Here is an 11,280-nt window from a genome sequence, read left to right on the forward strand (position 1 = left end):
AAATTACAGAAAAAAAGGAATATTATTATAAATTCCATTATAAACGTGAAAGACAGAGAATGAGAATAATCGCATCTTGCCCTTAAATTGGTTACTTTTATTAATTTTTTTTCAGTATCTGTCCTCCTAAAAAAATAAGTAATTTTCTTTCTTTTTTCTCTCTCTTCTTGTTCGTTCTAGAATAATAAATATAGTCGACGGGGGCGCGGATCTATTTCTGACTGGGGGTTAATATTTGATGACCGCACGCTTGCTGCCAGTGTATCTAAAAATAGGCAATCAATACGGTCGACTACATGTTAGAATTAAGTTCGTACACACGCGTGAACATGCGTGTGTATTTGTATATAATATCAATATTGCATATTAAGATTATCAGTTCTTGTGTCAAAGGATTAATTTCACATGAACATGTATATGTAAAGTTTCAAATTTGGCTTAAAAATACATGTAATATCAAGCATTTGCGTGTCACGTAACACATTAACGATATTATCTAACAGGAAGATTGTACGAGACGATCTGATACACAAAGATAAAAAGTCAATTTTCTGTATTTAAAACTAACTTCAAAGTTATTTTTGTATATTAATTGCTTACTTGTAATAATGTGTAACAGGTCAAAAATTTGTATATAATAAGCAAAAAATTTACGGTAATAATTTATAATTTATAAAGCCACTTTTTCGTATCTTTTTGGCAAACAATAAAAATTTCTCTATAGTAAAAATATTTAAAATAAATCAAATTATACGATGCATATTATAACACATATATACTTTATAAATATGTAAATGATATACATCAAACGAAATCGTCGTGTATAATGTATACTATAAATATCGTTATAAGTGTTGCTCACACGAAAATCATAGCTTTTCAGAAGCAATGAGTCGCGGCTTTTACGACATCTGGCAGCCGCTTCGATACAATCGCGTTTACACCTTTGCCGAAACCTTTCGGGGCCAACTGAAATATTAAAATCGTCCATGGGAAGCAAAGGAGGTGAATAAAAACGAGACTCCGAATAAATCGCGAGGGCAATTTCGAGATTTAATATGCGCACGAATTTTGTTCAAAGCGCAAAAACTAATATTAGATTCTACGACTTCTGAAATGAGGCATTGATATCAACGAATGTGCGAGCATAATGATCACGCCACAGTTACGCTAATTTGATTTTCCTACTTGAGAAAATTTCCGGAAGCACATTGCGATCCGGCATGTAACGGTCTATCTCGACGATTTGTGCTTTGTTTCGTTTTGATCGCGTTACAAAATCGGTCTAAAATCACTCTTCATTTATACTTTGAAATGTACACCAGTAAATGCTTCGTACGCGATAGAGTCATTTTTAGATAAATTTATAATTTTAAAATAGACGTATACACAGAATAACCACTTATATTTATCGAATACATTAATGTCGTTGCATAAAGCATATACATTTCTTAAATAGAAAAAATTAATTTGTTACCTTGACGTCATGTTGAAAGTCTGCTGATTCCGCCAAAGTCTCGCCATCGTCTTTGAAGAAGACTTTTAAGATGTTGCAAATACAGCGCGTACAGGCGTGATCGGACATTTCCAATTGACCGGGAATTTCCGTAACCGCACGTCATCTCGTGTCCGCGATTAGGATGACATCGATCGATTTTGTCGCGATAACACCATACCACAACGACCCACAATTTGTACATTTACACACGCACTTATATTTTCACTGTTTCTTAATTATATACATTGATTTTATATCTTTTATTATACTAGAAATTGAGAAGTCACACTATTACTTTTTCGCGCACTTTGCCATTGATCTATGATCGACTGACAGAGGGCCACTACCTACTGGATTGACGTTGCACCATAAAGGCATGTTCAAAAGAACTTGCATAACTCTTGTCATGGATATGTATTATTAAGAAATTGATCAAATGTTGGCATTTAAAGACGTACAATTGATGTTGCGTTTTTCATATGATGCGTGATTGGTTGATTTTTATGCATATGAATTGTGCGTCTATACAAATTTATTTAACTATAGCCATCGAGATCTGTCATCGCGTGCAACAGTATTTTATCGGTTATATATTATATAGCCTAAAAAGAAAAAAAAATGCATGCACTTTACTATTAACTGATTCACTTTATATATATCATTTTCCAAGAATAAATTGTCTTAAATATATTCTTTTTATTATTAGTTCGTTATAAAAAATATGTGTTTTCTTTTAAATGAATTCACTTATCAAGCTTTGAGATTCTTCATGTCCTAATTTCTCTCGTTATCATTAACAAGAGATGTAAATTTTTAATTCTATCTTTTTTTTATTTTATTTAGTCAGCACACATATCAACTTATTCTCCGCATCAAATTATTCAAGACAAAAGATAATCGATAAAAAGGGCAAAAATTCAAATTTGCATTAGGACTTATTTTTCTTATTAAAATTTGCATAAGATTTATCTTTCAAACAATTGGGATTATTTTATTAATTTGTTTATTGTGTTCTGTATTCTGTATTCTGTCTTGTTAGTAAAATATTAAAGTTAATTTACTACTTTTGGAAAGAGTGTTATTATTCCGCGCAAATGTTTGTAAATAAATGACAGTGCGAAGATATATATTAAAATCGATTCATTAAAATCAAGATCAAAATCAGAAAGTGACAACAATATTATAATAACGAAAACCATTAATTCTTTTATTAATTCTATATACACAACAATCAATTGAAGCATATAAATAAAATAAATCCCTCCATTATTGATTCTCGAGAATCTAGAAAAGAGAGGACAAAGTTGCGCACCTTTTTATGTTTCATCTCCGTATTGAAATAGCAAGTCGAACTTAATATTTATTGTATCTATCTTCAAGAGATCTCTTAGTACGTTGTCAAATTATTTATTAATAAGGAAAACTTATATAAAGAGCTAATATCTTGTGAAGTTTTGTGATTACTGTAGTACTTTGTGGACTCTTTCAAATAACTATAATTATTTTATTAATTTTATTGTTTCTTGTGTTCTATATTTTTAGTTTAATATTGAAATTAACATAAAATTACGTTTTAAAAGAGTGTTTCAAAAAATATTTTTGCGCAAATGTTTTTAAATGAGTGACAGTATATGAAGATGAATATCAAAATTAATTAAAATCAAGAAAGCGCAATAATAATATAATGTATCTCAAAAATCATTTTTTTATCAATTCTTTTAATCAATTATTTTAATATACAATATACTTTTATATAACTGAGTGTAAAAATAACTTGTTTTTTTTGTGCTATATAAAAGAAAAAAATATATGCATATAAAATTACATGTAGAAGTTATAATATCGTGTACATTGTAGGTGAATGAATGGTACTTGAAAGAATTCTCCAGTGACATATGAATGCCTGGTTAAACTGTTAGAAGAGCCGGAAGAAGAAAACGGAAAATGTCTTATTGTTAGACAAATTTTTCTTTTATGAGTAAAAGAGGCGAGAGGGAACCAATGTCTATATGTAAACAGCCATGAAATAATTTCTAGTTATTAATAAAAATATGCAAACTATAATCAAGATGTGTATATAATTCATTCTTCTTCATCTATATTTGATAATAACTAAGAGAATATAGAAGAATTATATATTTTTTCTTTAAAAATTATTACAAAATATCACTCTTGTTTTTATTCATCATTAAACTAATGTAACATATATGAGCATGAATCAATATAAAATAATAATGTTATAGATTTAATCATCTCGCATGCGTAATCAAATACTCGTAAGCACTTCCGAGCTATTGTTTAGGCCGTGGCCGTGAACTTTGAAGTCTGAAGAGATCACGACTATTCTCGGTTAAACAAAATCAATATGCATTAAAGAGCAGTTTCGTTTGTGAGAAAATAAAAGCTATCTCTGATACCAAGACTATATCATGATGACGTCAGAATCGTCATGGCAACTCCCTTAATGCACCCACGTCGAGCGGTCACATTAAATTGAATTTACCAAAATACAAAAATTAATCGGCCTAGAGAATTACGCTCTTACTAATGTTTGATATTTGTATTAATTTTTTCGTAGAAATTTGTATGCATATACATGTGAAAGAAATGAGTACACAAAATTGAAAAGATCTAAAAAAATATCTATTCTATACAATTTATATATCTAATACAACCATTTATACATATACAAGCAGTCAAAAAAATTTTCAGTCCTTTAAAAATTTCATATTATATTTATCAGAATAATCATGTAGAACCACGGACTTTGCATGTACAAAACCTACATTTCGTTAGACTTATAAAAATTAAAATAAACTTAAATAATCATACAATTACTCAAAATGCAAGTTGATATCACAGGCAAATATGTATTGTGTGTGTATAATATATGCACATTCTCATACATACATATATATAATATATATATATTATACATTATATTATATTTATATATTTATCCTATATATTATATATTTACATTATATATTATAATATATATATAATATATACATATATATATATATATATATATATATATATATATATATATATATTATACATTATATTATATTTATATATTTATCCTATATATTATATATTTACATTATATATTATAATATATATATATATATATATTATACATTATATTATATTTATATATTTATACTATATAATATATTATATATATATATATATATATATATATATATATATATATATATATATATATATATATGTGTGTGTGTGTACAATGAGAAGCTATTCTCTAACATAATCAAAAAAATATCTATACTTTCCACTTAACTTAAACATTTTTTAAAATAAATAAATCAACTGTTATGATAACGCATATGTTGATCAGAATGTCAAACCACGAACTTTGCATGTACAAAACCTACATTTCGTTATACTTATATAAATTAAAATAAACTTAAATAAGAATCATATAACTTCTCAAATTGCAAGTTGATATCACAGGCAAATATGTGTTGTGTGTGTGTGTAATATGTGCACATTCTCATACATACATACATACATACATACATATATATATATATATATATATACCCACACACACACACACACACACACATATATATATATACATGTGATAAGAAGCTATTCTATAACCTAATAAAAAAAATATCTATACCTTCTACATAATTTAAATAAACATTTTTTTAATTAAATATATCTTATCTCATAATATATATTTAATTTAGAATCTTTTCTGTGGCATCAAACATCGTCCATATTTTTTCAAATTCATTTATAAATGGTTTAACTAGTTCTGACTCATTTGTCACCATTAAATTCTCAAAATTTCCAAAAAATGCAGTCATGGTCCAATTTGTACTGCCAGTTATTACAATATTATTATCAATAATAACAAATTTATGATGCATTGCGCTATATAGTTGTTTATATTTTAGCTTAATACCTGCAAATAAAATAATAATAATAACTAAAAAATTATCACATTATCTATTTGATAAATTATATTTTAGATGATAAAATACTATGATTATATATTCCTATTATTCTTACTATAATTATTTTATTCTATGTTTACGTATTCTTAACTAAATATATGATTTATATTTTTAACTAAATATATGATTAATATTTGTGACAAACCTTCTTTATAAAACATCGTGGTTTGACTATAATCGTTTTGTGTCATAGACTCATCCAATACTATTTTTACAGTGACACCTCTTTTGTGAGCATTTATAATTGCCTTTGCTAAAATAGAACTTGTAAGAAAATACATACATATGTCCAAAGTACCAGTTGCAGAATCCAAATAATGTATAATTCTCCTACAAATGTTATTTAAGTATATGTTAATCAAGTATATTTCATCAGATTGCATTAAACTATAAATAAATAATTTTACTTTTATATTGCACAGAAAAGTTACCTGAAGTATTTTACTGCACAATTTGTCTTTGTACAAAATTCTTGGGAGTTCAGGTGTGGTCGACATAGAGCAGAGTCCTTTGAGAAAAACATGACTTCAAAGATTTTTGCTCTGTCCTCTGTATCTCTGCATGAATATTTTGTGCATCCATCAGAAACCTTAACAGTTTTCCTTTGAGAACGCTTATATGCTTTATACAATTGCCAAATTACTTCCGTCAAAAAAATACCAGTAGTTGCTATAATAACTTTTGTTTTCATTGTTAGGATTTCTACTGTGCAGAACTTCAAAATCCAGAATTTCTTGTTTTAATAAGAAGTTTGCTGTAACAAATAATGCATTTATATATTTAAAATTCAGCTTTTCTTAGCTTTCTGAATTAACATAACATATCGCAAACATTAATCCTAGTTGAGCAAATATAAAAAATTTCTTTTAAATTATTCTCAATATAATTCTAATATAAAAAAAAAATAATTCCTTTATTCTTATATTATTTTATTATTTATTATATTTTATTATTATATTATATTATACATAATTGTTTTCTCTTTGACTTAGCGACTTAGTTAAGTTTGGAATCGTCAAAGTATTTATTATCAACATTTAGATCATAAGTTATGAGATACCTTGTATATCAGTTTTAGATAGTTGCTTTTTATATCAGTATCAGAGATAATTACAGATAAGATTCGCGAACATATAATTGAAATATAATATTGAACGAAACAAGATTCTTGTAAAATATCATAATCAGCTGGAATCACGCTGGAATCATGGAAGATCTCACTGCGCGCCCTCTCACAAGTATGTAAAGGGAAAGAGAACGAATCTGATTGGCTGTTCCATATTGGGTCCCACGTTCTGACATATCGAATCACATTGCTATATTGTGTTGCTACGTCATTCGATATATCGATTCATAAGTTTTTGTTTCCATGTCAGGCACCAAATAATTTACGTATTCACATACATACACAGACATTTTCAAATACAAAAAAACCATGCCTTCCTAAATATGAGAAATATTGCAGTTTTATCAATGGCAAATATTTTCAAGTAAAACAAAGCCCGTATCAGAGAATCCAATTATCATCGCGCTTAACGTTCGAGTTTCGATAGGTATCGAGGTTTTTGGCAGATCCGAGAGCAAACATGTCCGCCGGTGAGATACAGCAGAATATTATTAGTCGGTCGGTTGACCGTGTTTGTGAGTAAATAGCAGTTGAATGCGCAACGCGGTTCTGTGACGGTGTGCTGACGTACGAAGAGCGTAGAATAATCCCGTCGTTGGATCGAAGAGAGCCGTAAGGATGGGTCTCTTCCCGACTTCCTCGCCTTTCGACACTGACGTCGGTGAGTAATACTGTGATTGCTCGTTTTTCGTCGAGAATGAATCACGACGAATGTCGCAACAATGGGCCATTCTCGCCGCTCTCGTGTAAACATCGCGAATCTGAAATTATCGAGCCCGTATCTCCCTAATCTACGAAGAGAACAAGCTCTCTCGCGTCTGCATTTAAGCGCATTAAGCGGTTGTTGACATTTGACCTCCAGTTATGTCGTTTGATTTTTAACGCTAGCTCCCTGCTCTTCAGCACTTTGTACTTGATCTTCGCGTTCTTTACGCGAACGATTTCATGTACAAAATAAGATAATGATGATTTCATCAATGTTTAATAATAGTTTGTTACTTGACGTTTTGATTAGAGGTCATAGTGTGATTGCAGAAATTAATTATTCTTTTGTCGCATTATGTACGATGTTTGCTTTAATTATTTTGTTTTGATGTCTGTTTCAATTATTTAATCTTTGTATGAGTGTTATCAATATAGTTTTGTTAAGAAAGACTAGCTGCTGTTCTTAATTATACATATATCATTGAATATCTGACATATTATTTTTTATGTATTACTATTGTTTCTATGATATCAGAAAAAGCAACTAATGAAAACAATGTAACGGAGGAATGGGGGAAGATATTGGATATCTGTGACAAAGTAGGCACCTCCAGTCAGAATGCTAAGGACTGTTTACGGTCCATTGTTAAGAGATTATACTGTCAAGATCCACATGTTGTTATGCAAGCTATAACAGTTAGTATATTGCCTTTTATATAAAAAAAACTTAATTTTTTTAATATTCTGCCATATTTTTGATTACTTATTTTTTTTTAGTTATTAGATGCTTGTGCCAGTAATTGTGGAAAGATTTTCCACTTGGAAATTGCGTCCAGAGATTTTGAAAATGATTTAAGAAAACTAATTAATAATCCACAACCAAAAATAGTGGAGAAAATCAAAGTGCTTTTAAAAAAATGGGTAGAAGGTGACTTCAAAACAGATCCACAATTGAACCTGATACCAAGTTTGTATAACAAACTTAAAAGTGAAGGCCATGACTTTTCTTCTGTCTCAGATACAGTGAGTCTTAATTCTGCTACACTAGTGTTATTGCATTTATTTCATTAGAGATGTAAATTATTTACATTTAGTACAAAGTCAAGTATTGAATTGCAAGTTTAGACAGAACTGTATTATTAAATGTCAGATAAGACTATCAGTTATTGATACTGCCTGTTTTTCTTCTGAACTTTTGTGTAAACATCTTGTAGCTACTTTATACAACTTATTTTCTATTTTAAATAAATTTTGATTTGAGAAACATGATTTATAATTTTTTTGATATTTTTAAACTTTATCCTATTTATGTAAAATATCTTTTTTAGCCAAAGCGTTCTAGTACCCTGAGCAGAGATCCTAATGTAGTAACAAATTCACAAGAAGAAGCAGATATTGCGAGAGGTAATAATTTAATATTATATTTTTACACCTAATAATGTTTCAAGCTTATATCTATCAAGATTTTATATATATATATATATATATATATATATATATATATATATACATACATCCACACATTTATTATATAATTGATATTTTTTTTTTAGCCATACAACTTTCGTTACAAGAAAATAAAACACATACTCAAAGCACTTCATCACATAGCTCGCCAGCTTCTAAAAAAAGTACTAGTTTATATCCAAGTGTGAATTCTGTGCTTGCATCTACAAGTACTTCGGAAGGCAGAAAAGTACGTGCTTTGTATGATTTTGAGGCTGCAGAGGATAACGAACTGACATTTTTAGCAGGAGAAATAAGTATGTAATAAAAATTACAATGCATGACATACAACACATGTGAAAGTACGAAATTTCTGCTAATTGTGAATTTAACTTTTTAGTTAATATTTTGGACGATTCTGATCCAAATTGGTGGAAGGGTAGCAATCAAAGGGGTGAAGGGCTCTTTCCCTCCAATTTTGTTACTGCTGATTTATCTGTTGAACCAGAAGAATTTACTAGTAAGATATACAACTTAATTAATTTTTTCTAATGTATTATGAAGATTAAATTTTTAATTTATTTATTGTCTATGATTGAAACAATCTATGAATGTATTTATGTACAGAATTAGAACATAGTAATAAGAAGTTAGTGCAATTTGCGGAAGAAGTAGAAGTAAAAATGATGAAACGTGAGCCAGAAGTGGTAGAAGTTGAAATAGATGAAAAGAAAATGGATAGATTATTACATCTGTTTCACGAAGCTGATCCACAATGTGATACGTCCGATCCTCAGGAAATGCTTGATTTAGAAGGTAATTTGTGTCTTATATGTGTCTTAATAAAAACATCAAATTAAAGAATTTTACATACGAGTATTTTCATTATATATCTGTCGGTTGGATTTTACAGAACAAGTTACTGCAATGGGGCCTCTGATTGACGCGGCTTTGGAGAAAGTAGATAGGCGACACGCGCAGCTTACTCAATTAAGTTCCGATTTGGTCGACGCTCTTAATTTATATCATACTTTGATGAGAGAACCCGCGCCTCCAACGCCGTCTGGTTATACTTTGCCCAAAATGCAACCACATTTAAGTCCTTATCCATTCCACAATCCGGGACCACCACCACCACATGTAAGTCAATAAATAAACTTTAAATAAAATCTTTACAATGATATGATGTATATCTTGACAGTAACATATACAACGTATATCTTTTAATAGATGTTTAACGGCATGCCGCCTTCTCCATTCCCCGCCGGCTCAGGCCCGGTAGGGTCGTATAACGCGAGCTTACCGAACAATGAATATATGGGTCCTACCAGTATACCGAGCATGACTTTACCACAACATTTTCAAGTTCAATCGGGACCTCATCAACATCCGCCTCCACAGGGACATCCACAAGGGCATCCACAGGGACATCCACAGGGGCCATCTCTGCCACCGCCCGATCAAACTAGCCTTCCTTATCAACCACAAGGGTACGCTTAATTTATTTTTCTTTTATCGTAATGTTGGTTGCACAAAATTCACTGTAAAAATACCATAAGTATAGTATATTGTCAAGTTAGTTTTGCATTTTTTGCACATAGATATACAAATCAGATTTTAATAATAACATTAAATGTTATTAAAAAAATATTTAAAAATATTTTCTTTTAATTTTTTATACAAGAAATGAAAATTTAATGTTACATAGCAGATATCCATCTCAGAGTGGCCCAGCACCAGGGCCATATGGTCCACATGGGCCTACAGGACCCTCTGTAAACCAGCAATCGCAATATGCTCCTCCAAATGGACAACACATGATGTAAAGCAAAACTATGCGTTACACATTCATCTTGTACTCTAACTCAAGCTCTGTACAATATATATTACTATATTATAATTATTTAAATAAACATACCCAAAGTAGCCAAAGATAATGGGTTTTTAATAAAAATTTTATTTTTAAATCTATATAGGCACTATTGTTTAAATGCGACTAGAAAAAGCAAAAGCAGAAAGTGACTTACATTGTCTACATTACAATTATATTAGTTATGATCATTAGATATTTATTGTTTAGACTGTTCAATTTTAGTTTATACATTCCTTTGGCCCGTTTGGTTTCCGTTATTATTTTACATATTTAATTCAGTAAATATTTTAATGTGCATTTTATATCTATTTTAAATATACTTGTATTATTATATTATAATTATATGTATATATATATATATATATATATATATATATATATATATATATATATACACATACATATATATATATATATATAAAGAAAATTAATTCTGCATACGTTGTTCCATGTTACAAACTTTGTCATATATGTGTCATAAATTGTAAATTTCTTTTTAAATAATAAGTCTTTGCAAAGTCATAGAATATATGACGGGTTTCGGAAATTGTATATGAATGGAAAGTTCGAATATTTTGTAGTTTTCTACTCTGCTATTAAACCTCAATGAAGTAATTGCCAAACGGAGACTGCAGTG

The 11,280-nt window shown here is 29.3% G+C and overlaps 2 protein-coding genes across 3 annotated transcripts; one reads left to right on the forward strand and one right to left on the reverse strand.

Annotated features, from left to right (window-relative positions):
* Window positions 1-4,747: 4,747 nt before the first annotated feature.
* On the reverse strand, window positions 4,748-6,716 carry Zuc (Mitochondrial cardiolipin hydrolase zuc). Its single transcript, XM_072892436.1, has 4 exons — window positions 6,554-6,716; window positions 5,925-6,247; window positions 5,639-5,823; window positions 4,748-5,441 (listed from the first exon to the last, which is right to left on the reverse strand). The coding sequence occupies exons 2-4, from the start codon at window positions 6,182-6,184 to the stop codon at window positions 5,215-5,217; spliced, it is 672 nt and encodes a 223-aa protein (XP_072748537.1). The 5' UTR covers window positions 6,185-6,247; window positions 6,554-6,716; the 3' UTR covers window positions 4,748-5,214.
* Window positions 6,717-7,073: 357 nt separating this feature from the next.
* On the forward strand, window positions 7,074-10,932 carry Stam (signal transducing adaptor molecule). 2 transcript variants are annotated; one of them, XM_072892647.1, is made up of 10 exons: window positions 7,074-7,280; window positions 7,860-8,020; window positions 8,102-8,347; window positions 8,653-8,728; window positions 8,878-9,087; window positions 9,171-9,290; window positions 9,398-9,586; window positions 9,684-9,910; window positions 10,001-10,260; window positions 10,479-10,932. In XM_072892647.1, the coding sequence occupies exons 1-10, from the start codon at window positions 7,238-7,240 to the stop codon at window positions 10,594-10,596; spliced, it is 1,650 nt and encodes a 549-aa protein (XP_072748748.1). In that variant the 5' UTR covers window positions 7,074-7,237; the 3' UTR covers window positions 10,597-10,932. The 2 variants fall into 2 exon arrangements, with proteins under 2 accessions (XP_072748748.1, XP_072748749.1); XM_072892648.1 differs by having other exon boundaries at window positions 7,075-7,280; window positions 10,482-10,931.
* Window positions 10,933-11,280: the final 348 nt, after the last annotated feature.

This window comes from Anoplolepis gracilipes, chromosome 5 (assembly GCF_047496725.1).
Source record: "Anoplolepis gracilipes chromosome 5, ASM4749672v1, whole genome shotgun sequence".
NCBI lineage: Eukaryota > Metazoa > Arthropoda > Insecta > Hymenoptera > Formicidae > Anoplolepis > Anoplolepis gracilipes.

What these genes read in the sequence shown, in the direction of transcription:
- Zuc (XM_072892436.1), bottom strand. Translation starts at nt 6,184, where the DNA reads ATGAAAACAAAAGTTATTATAGCAACTACTGGTATTTTTTTGACGGAA. An exon ending in TGTGCAGTAAAATACTTCAG is followed by an intron (nt 5,824 to 5,924) that starts GTAACTTTTCTG and finishes TAACATTTGTAG; the next exon opens with GAGAATTATACATTATTTGG. An exon ending in CACGATGTTTTATAAAGAAG is followed by an intron (nt 5,442 to 5,638) that starts GTTTGTCACAAA and finishes TTTTATTTGCAG; the next exon opens with GTATTAAGCTAAAATATAAA.
- Stam (XM_072892647.1), top strand. Translation starts at nt 7,238, where the DNA reads ATGGGTCTCTTCCCGACTTCCTCGCCTTTCGACACTGACGTCG. An exon ending in GCCTTTCGACACTGACGTCG is followed by an intron (nt 7,281 to 7,859) that starts GTGAGTAATACT and finishes CTATGATATCAG; the next exon opens with AAAAAGCAACTAATGAAAAC. An exon ending in TTTCTTCTGTCTCAGATACA is followed by an intron (nt 8,348 to 8,652) that starts GTGAGTCTTAAT and finishes TATCTTTTTTAG; the next exon opens with CCAAAGCGTTCTAGTACCCT.